The sequence below is a fragment of the Denticeps clupeoides genome, chromosome 12 (genome assembly GCF_900700375.1).
Source record: "Denticeps clupeoides chromosome 12, fDenClu1.1, whole genome shotgun sequence".
Taxonomy (NCBI): Eukaryota; Metazoa; Chordata; class Actinopteri; order Clupeiformes; family Denticipitidae; genus Denticeps; species Denticeps clupeoides.
In genome coordinates, this window is record NC_041718.1 from 19,184,087 (window position 1) to 19,200,640 (window position 16,554).

Here is a 16,554-nt window from a genome sequence, read left to right on the forward strand (position 1 = left end):
AGAGACTGAACAGGCTGATCCGGAGGGCCAGCTCTGTTCTAGGACGCCCTCTGGACCCAGTGGAGGTGGTGAGTGACAGGAGAATGGTGGACAACATCTCCCACTCCATGCAGGAGACCCTGACAGCACCGAGCAGCTCCTTCAGTGGCAGGCTGCGGCAACCACGATGTGGGGCGGAGAGATTCAGAAGGTCTTTCCTGCCAAACGCTGTCAGACTGCACAACAGCTGACCACACAAACATACATAGACTAACACACCTACACACACATCCAATACACCACTTCCGTTTTCCTATATAGCCACTCTGTACGTAAATACACTTATATTATATGTATACAGGCCTTCCTGTTTTTCTATGTTTATACTGATATTATTATTATAAGTCACATCTACTGCTTTTTTGTAGGACTAGTTATTTACTTATTTCTTATATTATCTTAACACTGCGTGCATGGTCCTTTGTCCAAATGTAACTTTAGTTGTATTTTTGCTAGACTTATTTCTGAAGAGTGGATTAGTTTGAACTGGAGCATGTATTTGGCCTGCTTGAGAAGCGGCGCCTGTATTAAACCGGCGAGGTGACATTGAGCTGTGATGTGAGTATAACGTAACGGAGCGGCCTCTGTTCTTGGCTGGGTGAGGTTCCAGATGCGATGGGCAGATGTCCTGTCAGGCGGGATGAAGATGTGAATATCGCCTCTTTCAGCCCGCACTGGCGCATGTCTGGCTGAACGACAGGGGACGTCTGCAGGAGAGGCCCGGCTCCTGTGGAAAAAAAATAATAACGCCGCCGTCATTTCCCACGAATCGGAATGTCGTGGTTAATTGAGGAGCGGCGCTGCCTCGGTTCTGCCTCCCCCGGTTTAAATTCTGCAACAAGCAACGCGTCATGCTCCATCGCCTGGGCGTTGCACGTAAAAACATCAGGTAAATCACAGATTTTACACTAGTCACCTCATGTTCAGCAAGAAGGAGGCGTTAACGCTGCCATTTAACGTCACGTTACTGGCGCATTACTTTAAACCGTGATCAAGCCTCAAATAAATAAAGTAGGAGCTCAGACGTCTTCACCATAGGATGGTGCAGCCATGTCAGTGGTCATGATCGAGCTCACCTGGTAATTGATGTATTGATCTCAGCTCTACAGTGGGAGGCTGCAGATGACCGGATGACCTCCACACCACCTGCAGAAGAGAGGAATCTGACGAAATGTCAAACTGTCACGATCCGGGCATGGGGACGCATTTGAAGATATCACGTTTGGCCTGGGAGGGGGCTGCCGGAGGCATCGCGGTTCGCCGCTGTGGGGGTTGTGCTGAGCAGTGAGGGGGCGTGGTCTGGCACCAATAATCCAAACAGGGTGAAAGCTAAGTGACTGTCGTTGCAGCACAGCACACGGTGACATAACAAAATGTGTCGTCTGCATTTAAATAGCAGGGTCAAAAGCATTGACACCCTCACTCACTGAGTCACTTTCCATAAAGTCTTAGTCCTGTTAAAACAAGGGGTGGTAGCGGCCTAGTTTGTAACACACCCGTCTATGAACCAGAAGACCACAAAGTCGCAGGTTCAAACCCCACTTACTACCCTTGTGTCCCTGAACAAAACACAGTGTCTCCAGGGGAACCGTCCCTGTCACTACTGATTGTAAGGCGCTCTGGATGAAGGCGTCTGATGCCTTAAATGTAAATTTTACTCAGGGTCAGAGCTCACCCTCCGTCATTGGGTGCAGCAGGGAAACACACACTATTCACTCACACTCGGGCAACTTTACCTAGTCGCCAGTTTACCTAGTGCATATAGCACATGAAGAACATGCAAACGATATCTGGGCCGGGACTCAAACTCAAACTCCTCTGGAGGCGTGAGGCCACAACGCTAACTGGCGCAAAAAATATTTTGTCTTGCGGCGAAAGACGACTCACGTTCACAATCTGGCACCGTCTGACAGAAAGTGTTCACCATCCGCTGTCCACCCGACACTCAGAGATTATGCAAATGAGGGATTTTGCGCCTCGCTGTTATTATTTGTCCAGTGCTGAAAATGTGTGTGAGGTGGAAGAGTGGTGAAAAGGTGACAATTTGATTCGTTTTAATATTTAATACACAGTACCGGCCAAAAGTTTGGACACACCTTCTCATTCAATGTGTTTTCTTTATTTTCATGACCATTTACATTGGTAGATTCTCACTGAAGGCATCAAAACTATGAATGAACACATGTGGAGTTATGTACTTGACAAAAAAAACATGTTTTATGTGAAAACATGTTTTATATTTTAGTTTCTTTGCTCTGGTTACTGCTTTGCACACTCTTGGCATTCTCTCGATGACCTTCAAGAGGTCGTCACCTGAAATGCTTTTCCAACAGTCTTGAAGGAGTTCCCAGAGGTGTTTAGCACTTGTTGGTCCAGCTCACCCCAAACCATCTGGATTGGGCTCAGGTCCGGTCACTGAGGAGGCCAGGTCTCCACTTTTTGTTAAGTATTTTTGTATGTATTTATTTGGAGAAATGCCTGGAAAATGGCATGCACCTTTCTTTGTAGATCTAATGTGGTAGTTCTAACACTGCAGTGTGTGTGTGTGTGTGTGTGTCTGTGTACCCCAGTGTGAACTGTCACATCCGCCACATCAGCACCACGGTGATCCTTTTTCGCTTGAAGTAGTTCTTTCTCTTTTTCTCTCTCTCTCCACGTGCCTGCAGTTGTTCTGTGAATCTCGCTTCTGTTTTTTTATCTGCTTCATTCAGGTCTTTGAAACTCCCATCTTGTTCATTCTCGTCCCGGCTTCGTCAGTCGTCGTTGTGTGCGTGAGAACATCATCCACATAATTGCATATGTAATGTTTGCTGTGATTTGTACGTAACCAGATCTGTGTGCTGAAACCATGGCTCATTACGGAGAGCACCAGACGGTTATTTATTTGAGTGGCTTTAATAAGCCATGTGGCCTCAGTAAAAATGAACCTCTGCAACACGCGTTGCAGAGCCATGTTTATATTGAAATGTAAGTTTAATGGACAGCCGTAGAGGGACGAGGACATCTGTCGTCTGAATTCCCAGGCCAGCCAACCAACCTACACAGTATTATGAGCCAAATTCATGCTCCATGTGTTGATTTCTGTTAATTGAGTTTGATGGCTTTAAACATGTTTGCAGTCATGAGGTCACATGACCAGCTGTTGATTAGGAATTTTTTTATCAGGAAATAGATGGATTTAACATGCAGCCACGACCTCCATACATTTACATTTACATTTACGGCATTTACCAGACACCCTTATCCAGAGTGACTTACAGTCAGTAGATACAGGGACAGTCCCCCCCTGGAGCTATTTAGGGTTCAGTGTCTTGCTCAGGGACACAATGGTAGTAAGTGGGATTTGAACCTGGGTCTTCTGGTTCATAGGCGAGTGTGTTACCCACTAGGCTACTACCACCCCATTGCAACACATGCAGCAAAATGTATTGCATATTTGCATTCTTGATTTGAAGCTGTAATCCATTGAAACGTTTAAGCGGGCTGCACTCTGCGAGAAAGGTGATAAAAGGCCGTTTTGTGGCCTCTCACGGTGTTAGTGCTGCACATGCTGACGCCCTGAGAAGGATGCAGGCGAATGCGTCTGGCATGAAATGAGAGCCGGGGCTCAGAACTGAATCCCCTCACACCCCTGAGAGCCTGGACCATCCTTCCTGCAGCCAACGTTTCATTTCCTTTCATTTCACTTCGTTCTGTTTGGCATTGTACCGCATCTGAGAAGGCAAGGTGAAAAAATCACAGGTCTCCCGCGATATGACGAGGGAGAGGACCAAAGACACATGCAAATAATGCAAAACCCGGATTTACGCCCCGCATAATCAGCTGGACAGACAGGAAACTTTAAACTCATAATCCAACGGCAGCCGACCTGGGGATTTGTCCCAGAGTATCATCTTTTTTTCCACCGTGTGACATTCGGGACTCTAAATTGGACCAAATCGGTTTATCCTGGAGCCTGGTGGGCTGATTAGGGCTTCATTAGGCTTAATACACACTTCCTGTTGTACGATCGTCTCACTGGGATTCACCGTTATCTTTTAATGAGCCGCACCTAATAATGACAGTAATGAGATCAGATGAGGTAAAGGTTAATGAGGTTGCTGCTCAGGCCCGGCTTTCTTGATATGAGAATATGAAAATATGTAACGCAAATGTAACAATTTTTTTGGTTCACCATGTGGTGTGGTATATTATCTCAACCTGATGCACACACACACACACACACACACACACACACACATATACTCAGAAAATGGGCAGGTTGTGCAGAAATCAGCTCCGTTAGGATGGCAGTCCACGTCCTGCCTATCAAAACACCCCTCCCGCTGACGGCCGAGAGTACGAGGTCAGCAGAACGCGGTGACTATGGCCGGCGGAGAGCTACTTCAAACAAAAGCAGAGACTAGATGCAGGGGGCGGGGCTTGAAGTTACATTGTTTCCAGCGATTCAGTATTGATCAGTTCAGATAAGCATTAATGAGCCCACAAATGCCCACAAGGTGAAACTTTCCTGAAATTCAGCATTATGCCCATAAAAATGTACATATCTGCAATAGACTTGGACTTCACGTAATTATATAGAAAGCGTATCATCAGCTTTCTGCATCTCTTGAAACCTTCCTCGCCGTTTGTCATGTTGATGATGAAGAGCGACAGGGCTGTTTTTAATCATTTTACTAATTTTTCTGTCTCTATATTTCAATGTCCAGTCTCAAGGTTTTGCGACATTATCGTGCAAAATGATGTTGGAATTTTGCCTTTGATGAAATGCGAGTGAATTTTTGCCGTGAGGGCAAAGGCATAAAATACCAGATTGTGATTCTAGACAACTGGTAAAGATTTTGTTGTGTGTTCATGGTGGTTTGTACAGATCAAAGGCGAACTGGTGGTGTTAGATGGACATTGGATTTTACCAAAGAGCTGCTGCAGCTGAAACTGTTGCTGACAAAAGAGAGATTTTAAGGGGGACCTGCGCTCATTTACGCAGGTGGGGCTAATATTGCAGCTGCATTGTGTTTTACGTTCTTTACCGATTCGATTGTTGGTTTTCTTCCCTGCTTTTACGGCGAGGCAGCTCCGCAGGCGGGGCCCAGCACCAGGCCGTGTTTCTGAGAGCTCCTTAAACCCCGGCGGTGAACTGAACCGCCTGAGGGCTCTCACAAGTAAACAGCCTGCAGATCGGAGTCCATCAACGGCTCAGAGGTGGCGTGCGACCCGCGGCGATGCATTCCCGGGCGCCCGCCGCCATCCTCCCCCTTTCATTCAGCAGAGGGGCGCTGCCTTCTCCACTACAGCTGCCATTGGAGGCCTGTCTTAATTTTAGTCTTTATTTAGTCATCACTGATGACATTTTAGTCTATTTTTAGTCAATGAAAATTGTCAAGTCTATTTTTATTTTTTTTTATATTTTGTACAAGTGTCATCCAAAACGTCTAAAGCTAGCAGGCTAACATCTATTGCTAACATTACCATGTAAACCATAGTTATCGTTACATTATTGTCTTTACTTACCTCAATGTCACTTTGTTCCCCAATATTTTATGGCCGAATTTCTCCCTGTCTTTTTCGAGCGCACATTCTGTTTTTGTGAGGCGGATACCAAAGCACGCCGCGAGTGTTCTGAAATCTAAACAATGCAGCGAATGGCAATTGAAGAAGTGACATCTTCCCTGCGACCGGATGGGAAGACACAACAATAACGCAAATATATGAGAGGAAATAACGTCTTGTTACGTTTTCATCAGCAAAAATTAGAAGGCAGTTTAGTGTAGTTTTTCTTTTGTAAACCACATTTTATCTCACATTTATCACATTTTTATTTCTCCAAAAATTAACTGATATATTTCGTCAGAGTTATTGTCACACGACCAGAATTTATGTTGCGTCCACTTCATAAAGGTTCGTTGACGAAGATATTTCGTCAAAACTAGTCTCCGCTCACTGCTGCGAGTAATATGCTTATCTTTACTCCACGATTAGGGCTTCGTCTTCTGCTGACGTGGGAAATTTTGTGTGGTGAGGCTCTGGCACCGGATGCCTCTGATAAGCCATAAATTCTTTAATCTTGACAGGCGGTGGGAGCCGCGCCGCAGATAAATCAATGCACTGGACCGCCATCGGCCGCTGTCACTGCTCGCAGTGCCGATAACAGACAGCTTGGTGTCGTCCGTCTCACTGTGACTGCCGATTCGCCATAACTTTTTATGACTTCAATAATTTTTCATTCTTGTTTTAACACAGTCATGTTTGAGAAGGGAATCTAGGTGCAGGGAGGAGCCATGTGATTAAAATAAAAAATCATGTACTAGACGCCAGGCATCATGTCTGTGATCGTAGATGCTCAGTGGTGTTGCACACGTGTGTTTTCCACTGAAAAATCCCACGGTGGAGGAGGTTCTGTGTGATGGTGGGCCGTGGTGATCCATGTTCAGTAGATCAGGACATCAGTGCTAGATGTAACAGAGGCCCCTGGAGTGGCTGATGGGGATTTAGATGGATCTTCTATGACATGAAATTTCATCTCTGTTGGTCACGTGACCTGGTGAATGTAATAAACTAGAATAATGTTATTGCAGGATAATCAGAATGAAGAATTAAAAACTATATGATTTTCAGAAAAGTTAAAATTAAGAAGACTCTTGTATATTTAATAACTGGTTAAACCATGTAAAAGATAAAGATTATTAAGATTTCCTCTAAGGGTGAGGGTTTTTTTACACTTTTTCTTTTTTGAATCGAATGTCTGATCTGATTTTTTTTTTTTACTACCAAAAAAAAAACAGTAAAAATGGTTGAAGGGAATTGAAAGAGCTGATGTCAGGCAGTTATATGAAACTGACTTGTGATTTAGAAGTTTACCAGACGCCCTTATCCAGAGCGACTTACAATCAGTAGATACAGGGACAGTGTCCCCCTGGAGACACTCAGGGTTCAGTGTCTTGCTCAGGGACACGATGGTAGTAAGTGGGGTTTGAACCTGGGTCTTCTCGTTCATAGGCGGGTGTGTTACCCACTAGACTACTACCACCCACTACACAGCAGTCTGAAGTCTGTCATACTTCTGAGCTCGCCTGAGCTGCTCTTCCTGAGGCCTGAGCAAGTCCGACCCCTGGTTCTGCGGCGCGTCTCGGATCATTACGCAGCCCCCGGAACTGACGGTGCTAATGCGGGCTATGCCGCTCAGGGGCCATTAACCTGCCTGGCGGAACGACCCCGTTCCCTGTTCCATCGCACCTGACTTCTCTGTGACTCGAACGTGGACAGAACCATGCAGGTCCCAGTGAAGTCCCCCGCGTGACAATCTGATGTTTTGACAGATCTCTCTTGCTGTGGAAATTCCACCAGATTCGGCAGATAGATGGCACTTTGATGCAGACGAAGGATGAGGATGGACATGATGAATGTAGAGCACCGCCTCACCACGTTCTGGCTTGAACGTCTGGGTTCCTGACTCTTTGGTCTCCAAGGTCCCGTTTATTTTTGAGTGTATCTTCGCCTGTCCCACCCCCCTGACCTGTTGTTCTGTCCATGATGGATTCTGTTTGAGTGCTGCGTTTTAATAAGCGCTGCGTCTCTTACTCCAGGCCCTTTCCTGTCCTTTAAGAACCATGCTCACAATCAGATCCCATTTCTGCTCCCGCTGATGGAAGCGGAACGTTCCACAGATAAGCAGCCGTGGAACATTCTTCACTTCCCTTCACGATCCTCGGTGTCTTCTGATGCGGGCTGCCGTCTTTAAATATAATTCTGCATTCAGATTTAATGTCATCAGCATCTCAACATTAGTATTTTTACATGAGAACTTGTCCTTCCTTATTATTGATACACCAATATGATGCAGCAAATCCCTTCTGGATTTGCAGCGATAAAGACAGAGGATCCATCCCTTTTTGTGTGTAACTATTTCTAACTTTAATTTTGTTTTTAACATGGGGAGGAGCCTGTAGGTTTGACTGACAGCTCTCACACACCCTGCTTGCTCATCCTGGTCGATTTAAAACCCCCTCCTGTCAATCCATCACACTGCCAGGTGTAGCGCAGCACTTATCTCTCCCCTTACTCCTCCGTTTCCCTCCGTGGGGGACATGCTGATTCCACAATGGATGCACAACCAAAGCATTAACAGGACCAGGCTGGCCCAGATCATAAAAGTTACCTTTTTTCAAGATATTATTTTTCCCTAAAATAGAAATTTCACTTTTTTTTTTACAGTAAACGCTCCATACTGTGTTTTATGTACTTAAAAGTGAACATCATGAACTCTGCAGTCAACATATTTACCTCATCATCCCTATATATTTTGCTGAGGTAAATCTCTCCTCATTAGATATTATCAAATAATTGCTGTAGTTATGAATCTATGCATATTGCTGGAATATTGTGAGGTCTACACTGCTACATATCACATATACTCCTATTTATGGTTGCCTGTAAAATTTGTCCATGCAGTAAAAATGCATCCATTAAAAAGTTTCTAAAGTTTTTTCAGTAAGCAGCTCATTTTCGGGGCTTTATGGACCGGTGTGAGGTCCGTTTTTATTTATTTACATTTGAAACCCAGGTTTCCATTCAGAGGCGCTCAGCGAGGCTGCATTGAACTGGTCCCTGTGTGAGACATTGATTGGACATGCTGCATGTGGTGGGCTGTAGCCATGGCAACGTTATAAATCTCACTGACCAAGGAGAATAAACGGGCAGGGCTCATTTCTCTGGGTGAGCTGCTGAGTGCCAATCATTTTTAATTCGGTGCTCAGGAGCCCCACCTCGAGGCGATTAGGTGCGAGAAGAACACAGCCCGAGAGCACCGGCGCACCCACCTGCTTCCAGGTTCCAGGCGTAGATAGTGGTGTGTTGATGTAGACCTGGAGGACACCACACGTGATGCAGCTCAACAACTGGGTGGCGATGAGTAAAGAGGATGAATCAGGCGTGTTAAATGTGGGTAAAAACCAATAATGTGCAGGATAAACGGCGTCCAGGGTTGGTGACCCCATGTTGTTCCCGCAGAACGATGCACATCAGCTGTCAGCATGTTCTGGCTGAATGGAAAAAGAACTGACATGGCGATATATGATAATGCTAAACACATACAGCCATGCATGCAAACAAAGTGAGACATTTCATACCCTTTCTGTCATACAAAATTATCATTTATTCAACCATACAGGGCATTCTGAAATGATTAAAAGAGGATATTGTGGTCATGTTACCATGGCTGTACCATCATGATATAAAAATACACAGTTGATGGTGATTTCGAGGGCCGAAGGAAAGATGTCAGACCTGGACAGGCCTGCGGCAACCTTTGTGAGATTGTAAGATTTTGCAAGATTTATTGTAGAAACTGTGATTCTATCCTTGAAACGGGTGGACGCTGTCTCCAGGTCAGGGGTCATTCTGCTGGAGGAGGAGAAGGGAACTGAGAATAAATTGAAGGCAGTGTCAGTCAGTCTGCTTCATGAACTTTGTGTGAACAGGACAAGGAGCTCAGTAGATTTAAATGAACTTGTAACCTTCTTCTTGTCTGACTTCTGTATAGAAACTAGAACAGAGTGAATAAAAAGATTGTTTTCATGGGGGTCCTAGTGAACCAGAATTGATCTCTTCATCCATGGTGACATGGAAGCACGTTGTAAGTCGCTCTGGATCATGGGCGTCTGCCAAATGCCTTAAATGTAAATGTAAAGGATGAAGTGATTATCATTGTGATGCACAGCACACGGTGACACAACAAAATGTGTCCTCTGATTTTTAACCATCAGCCTTGACCACTTCCTTACCGCTAGGCTACCACTGCCCCCTTTGTTCAGGCATGTCCCAATGGGTGGAGACCCTGCGGAAGGCCCGGGATCCGCTTGTACCCGATTGTGCCAGGAGTCTTTGGAGAACCCTGGAGAACGGTCAACTCAGCCTACTGCCACCGTGACCCTCATCTGGAATCTGTTTCATGGTTGTTTTCATATAGTGCTGTATGAGTGTTTATATTAAAATTCATATATTTATCCTGCTGGCCTCAGACTGACACTTCAATTTAATTATGAAAGGACAATGTTCAGTTATTCAATGTTCAATTTTCTTACACAGAATGATTGAATTAGTACCTTTTATTCTGGTGTGTTTTTGTAATAATGTTGGACAAAAAGTTGATTTTTATTGAAATTTGAGTGTTTGTGGGTAGGTGGTGTACAGAGGGTACATACACAGGCACACACACACACGCACACACACACACACACACACACACACACACACACACAAAATCACACTCACAGTACTGGAACACCACTGGTTTTTGTCATGCATTGAAGTGGCCAGTCACCCGGTTTATGTGGCCAGTCACCGAGTTGTACAGTATAAAATGCTGTTAGTATCTGGTAATGAAAATCTCTCTGTTTTTGGGTTAAATAATAATAAAGTGAATAAGTGAAGTGATTGTCACATGTGATACAAAGCAGCACAGCACATGGTGCACACAGTGAAATTTGTCCTCTGCATTTAACCCATGACCCGGCAACCTTCTGATTACGGGGCCACTTCCTTAACCGCTATTCCACCACTGCCCCATTAAAGGACGTTTGCTCGGTGAGAACTTTTCTGAACTTCATCTGCATCTCATCTCTGACTGGTCCTTTGATAAAACCTGGACGTGTTTGGTGGAGAATGCGGACGTGTTTTATTCCGGGGAATAGTCCAAGGCAAGCTGTGTTTCTGAACACTCCCTGTAGTGGTGCGAGTTCTCGCCCACCACTATTTACCCGCCACCGACGTCACCGCAGCTCTGAGGGGAGCACTTACAGTACGTGAGACATCGACTGGGATCTGTCTGGCTGGTTTTGGTTCACTCTGGTCCAGTTCCGCCGGGCAGTTTTGAAATGATGCCACGCCCTGCACATTACATGTCCAGCCCTGTCCAGCAGCAAGCAGTGGGAAGATTCGGTCCAGACAGGCAAGGATGTGGGAATTGTGGACGTGGCACCGGTGGTGACATTACCTCCTCTGCCCCCCACAGCCGTCACTGACGTGCTTTTTTTCGGCACTGAAATATTTAGAGGATCTTGTCGGTCTGGCAGCTGATATTTACAGCTTTAATTTTGAGGGCCGTCTGCAGATGTTCCTCGGTGGAAGAACCGGAACATTTCTTGTCCGGACGTTTCCGCAGCGCTCGGTAACAGCGTGTGACCCCCACTTTGCATCATGTCATTGTTTTAGTTCAGGTGTGGAGCAGCAGCGGAGTAAAAAGCCTCTTTCTCAGTTTTGCATCATTTCCTCGCCCCGGCTGGGACTCGGCTCATGTGCCAAACGCCTGAAGGGTCTCAGTCGGCGGTGACTGTAGATGAGGATGTGAGAAAAGGCTCGGCAAATTTAGAAGGTCAAAGGTCATTGGACTTCAGCACAGTGAAAGTGCGTGCACACGAGGAGGAGGAGGAGGAGGAGGAGTAGCACCCATCCACGCCTCCATACTGAACCTTCACAGCAGAAGATGTTCTACATCATCTCCTCCGTAGTGACATCAAGTGAACACTGAGAATAGGTGCAGCTCTGGGGTCTTCATCGAGCGCTTGGCACCGGCGGTTCAGTCATCTGTCGGATCTTTATCTTGTGAATCAGTCATCCTTTTGTCTTCAGGTGATGATCTGCAGCTCCCTTCACTTCTCAGGCAGCTCATGATTCTGCTGGAAAATCAGCAGAAACAAGGAGCGCTTCTCTGAAGAACCCAGTTCAAATTCTGTTCGTGTTTGTGGATCACGTGCTGTAAAAGTAAAATGGTTCCGTGACGGTTCGTATCGTTGAAGAACTTCAACGTTTTGCCTGGAGCTGTGTTACTGTGGAGAAAGAACCCTGTGCTGGTGGACGGGTTCTCCTGTGGTCGAGCTCTGCCGACCTTCCTTCTGTGGTCTGTGAGTCTGTGTATTAAAAAAGGATGAAAATTGAGAAAAAAAGGAAAATCATTTTCACTTAAGAAGCTTTAAACCTGTTTTTGATTGTTCTTGTGTAAAGATCTCGATCACCATGTACTGTTGGAAATTCTCATGCATATGAAAAAATTGCTTTCAAAATTTACATTTACATTTACAGCATTTACCAGACGCCTTTATCCAGAGTGACTTACAATCAGTAGTTACAGGGACAGTCCCCCCCTTGAGACACTCAGGGTTAAGTGTCTTGCTCAGGGACACGATGGTTGTAAGTGGGGTTTGAACCTGGGTCTTCTGGTTCATAGGCGAGTGTGTTACACACTAGGCTTCTACCCCCCTACAGTAGTGTCATTTGTAGTCACTAGTATAATTCGTAGTTTGAGACATATCTCATGAAAGATGGATAAACTGACAAGTTCGACCAGTTCTTTTCTTGCTAGACTCGGCGCACTGTGTAAATCGAGCGGGACGTTCTGATTGGTCACGCTGTGGCTTTCTGAAAAGCCAGGACTTTATTTTGCAACCCCACCTGGACTGTCGGGCCGATTGCTGCTCCGGTTCCAGCGGCTCAACTCCTCTAATACCGAACAGCGGCGGAATGAGGAGGGATTCTGTCCATCTCTTTTCATCCATTTCTTTCTCTCTTCCTCCGGGTTCCCCGGGCGGAGTCACGGCTGGAGGTTATTGTGTGCGCTTGTCCTTTGTGGACAGATAGATTGCTTTTTTTTTTTGCACTGGAATGAATTTCCACCAGCGCTCCATTCTTCTCTTGGTATAAACTTGCAGGAATTGCTTCTCCTTTGCCATATGGAGCATATTTAAAGTTCCCCCGTCTGCTCCCGCCCATCTCATCTCCACTCAGGTGCAGCAGGATGACCTGCTCCATCAGCAAACACATCTGTTTGTTGAAAGTGCCGGAGGAGGACCACTTACGGGCCCAAAAATGGACTCTCCGGCCAGTTTATTAGAGACCCCACCCTGCACCTCCAGCTACGGTATGACCGTAGTCCAGCTACTGATCTACACAGTGTGCTTATCATCTTCTGACCCTCCATCGGTGGCCAGTTTCTTCTCTCTGGGTGTATTTGGGTGGTGGACCACCCTGTTCCCAGGGTCACAACCCCTCATCAGAGCTGGTCAGCAGTAACTCACCATTGATGTCATTGGTGGTCAGATGGAGGTAGAACATAGGTGAATCCAATAGAGTGACCCAGACCGGTGGATATTAGTTATTAAATGTTTGGAATAAAGTGGCCAGGGAGAGGTATTGTTTTTCTGGAGGTTCATAATCGATGAAAGAATTGTGTAAACACAGAGAATCCATTGTTCTGTGTTTAAGTGAAACACTCGCAGCACAGCACACGATGACACTACGAAACGTGTCCTCTGCTTTTAACCACCACCCTTGGTGAGCAGTGGGATGTCTTGTGATTATGAGTCCGCTCCTTTACCCGCTACGGAACAATGCTCAACTGCCTGGATCTGTCATGTTGATGAACACCACAAGCTCCTCTTATGAATTTTGATCCTACAAACTGGACCGTTTGTCGGAGCCTGTTCTCATCTGATCCCTGTTTCTGAAGGTGGTACTGATGTACCCCCCCCCCCCCCCCCCCCCCCCCCCAATCCTCGCAAATCTCTGAAAACCGTCATAATGATCTTCCGCCTTCGTTTTTGATGGATTATTTTAGAGCTTCTGTCGATACGGGCTGTTCCAACAAAACCATGAAAAGCAAACAGATTATGTATGTGTGCGTGTGTGTGTGTGTGTGTGTGTTTAAGGGTGATTTAGAGTGAAAATTGGCCAGTTTGCGGACCTGCGGCAGGCAGAGGTGCCTGATGGAGGAGGATGGAAACGTGTTCGGTTCGGTTTACCGCTGTTTGTGCGTTGGGAAGCAGATGCTGCAAAAGCCAATTATGAATTTTTGTCACATAAACCGTTCTGGTGTTGCGGGGAAGGGACAAATCATGACGACAACACACATCAGAGTGTCACATTTTCATTCGGCGCGCTGAAAGAAACAAGTAGGCGCCACCGTTGGCTCCGATCGACCTTGGGAGTCCATGGCAACCTTTTAAATTCATGATCCGCCGAGGGGAGCGGGAGAACGGCGGAGGAAGGGAGGAAGTTCTGCATAACGCTCCACTTCACGCTGTTCATTCATTCGTTTGTCCATTCGCAGGTCTCCGCAGGTCTTCTCCTCCAGCCAGAGACGGAGGTCTGACCAGCGGATCGCGATGCCGTCCCCCGGGTCTCTTCTTCCACTGAAGGAGTCTTCTTTTGCTTAGAGGGACGTCATCGTATCGACCTGCGGCGCTATGTGTCAGGTCTCAGGGGGCGTGGCTGATTGGACGGGCCGGCGCGGCGTGGGCGTGGCTCTGGCCCTCCTCTGGCTGGGCGCGGTGACGGTCGCGGGGAGGACGAAGCCCCTCGGCCACACGCACCTGAACTCCATCCGCATCGACGGCGACATCTCGCTGGGCGGCCTGTTCCCGGTCCACGCCCGCGGCCACGACGGCAAGGCCTGCGGCGAGCTGAAGAAGGAGAAGGGCATCCACCGGCTGGAGGCCATGCTGTTCGCCCTGGACCGCATCAACAACGACCACGCCCTGCTGCCCAACATCACGCTGGGCGCCCGCATCCTGGACACCTGCTCCCGCGACACGCACGCCCTGGAGCAGTCGCTCACCTTCGTGCAGGCGCTCATCGAGAAGGACGGCACGGACGTCAAGTGCCTGGGCGGCGGCGCGCCCATCGTCACCAAGCAGGAGAGGGTGGTCGGGGTGATCGGGGCGTCGGCCAGCTCCGTGTCCATCATGGTGGCCAACATCCTCCGTCTGTTCAAGGTAAGCGGTGCAGTTTTGATGTGATTAATGGCGCCTTTTATTTTCTCCATTGAGGAAAGCTGTGAATGGAAGTCTTGATTCATGCTGCTGGTGTGTGTGTGTGTGTGTGTGCGCGCTTGCTGTAGCGGGTGATTAATGCGACGCAGCGGGTCTCTGATTAACAGCTCAGGATGCTCATGCTGCTCTCGTGTGCCACAGTTGGTCCAACAAACAAGTCAAAAGCATCTGATCCATCTGATGCGTGGCTCAGCACAGATGATCTGCGCCTCTGCTTGTTCAGCTCAGCAGTCGTGTGGATCGCAGCCAATCCCAGGACCAGCTGATATTGAGTGATGGCTAACATGAGCAGGGGGCGGGGCTCAATCTATATCTACATCGGTCGCCATTGGTGGTGGGAAAGGTAGAAACGATTGGCTGATTGAAAGCTTCCATGACAATTCTGATCTCAAGAGCGGATTTGACACCTGAAGGCGTGTTGGAAAGTGACCTCATGAATACTCGCTCTTAGGTTTTGCTCTGATGAACATCCAACTTTAGGAGAACTTTAGGATTTGGAGTTTTTTTTCAGGAGGCTGGAAATTGGCCTAATGAGGCCTATGACATACATTTACATTTACAGCATTTATCAGATGCCCTAACTCAGAGTGACTTACAATCAGTAGTTACAGGGACAGTCCCCCAGGAGACACTCGGGGTTAAGTGTCTTGTTCAGGGACACAGTTTGAGCCTGTGACTTTGTGGTCTTCTGGTTCGTGGACAGGTGTCGCATCGCCCACTGGACTACTGCCACCCGTGATGTGATTTACGTAGATTTCCAGATGGTTCCAAACAAGTGACATTTGATTCAACTCAAAAGTCAGCGGGTATATTAGAAAGGTAGAGTTGCTGGGTCTTACACACACACACACATATATATGCCAATGTCATGATGAATTATTTGTTCTATGTCGTGAATTACTGTACCTCCGCGCTTTGATAAATGCTCGAGCTCAGACAGCAAGCGATCTTTTATTCATTTTTCAAAAACCTGCTTTCTTCGTGAGAAATAAGCATGGCTTCATTATCAACAGACCAATAAAAAGAGTTGTTTGCTGAACAGACTCTGTAAATGGTTAGTCGCAATCCCGTAATTAAGGCTGAACACTGGCCTGACAGAGTTGCAAATTCATCATGTCCATGTCCCACAACTGCACTGGCGGGGACTGTGTACAATGGTTGCTGTTTATCAGGGGGCGTGGCCAGCTTCATTAAAGTTGCTAAAGTTGCTGAATCTTCTTCTTTTTTTTTTGCTTGTGGTCTGGTGCTCTTGGGTCCTAATGAGTCACTTAATGCCTTTACGTTATTTCGTGCTCCACTCTTCAGTCAAGAGACCTGCAGCTAATGTAGGATAATTATGGTCTAATCGGATTCGCTTTATTTGATGCCAGGTGATTGCAAACTTCATGTGTAAGTGATGTGTGTGTGTGTGTGTGTGCATGCAACCTGGTCACTAAAAAGGATCCCTTTTATTGCCTGGCTAGTTTATCAGTTCACGAAGGTTTATTACTGCCACTCAGATGGTTCGTGTTCCGTCGTTTACGGGTTTTCCGAATATCTTCAGAGTCTTCTGTTCGTGGTAAGAGAAGGACAGACCTGGTGGAGGTGAGAAGAGTGAGGCCTGGTCTCTTCGTCACAGACCCATTCAGCCTCTGATCCCGCCCCGTAGAGCCGCGAACCTCCAATTCATCCCGCCATCCTAATCCTAGCGGGTAAT

At 46.8% G+C, this 16,554-nt stretch overlaps 1 protein-coding gene across 2 annotated transcripts in view; it reads left to right on the forward strand.

Annotated features, from left to right (window-relative positions):
• The window catches only part of LOC114800634 (metabotropic glutamate receptor 4-like), a 133,315-nt gene that overhangs the window by 14,151 nt on the left and 102,610 nt on the right, over window positions 1-16,554 (forward strand). For both annotated transcript variants that reach the window (XM_028998273.1, XM_028998274.1), the window contains exon 2: window positions 14,138-14,801. In XM_028998273.1, the coding sequence (XP_028854106.1) occupies window positions 14,274-14,801 (528 nt within the window). In that variant the 5' untranslated portion in view covers window positions 14,138-14,273. The remainder of the gene's footprint in view (window positions 1-14,137; window positions 14,802-16,554) is intronic.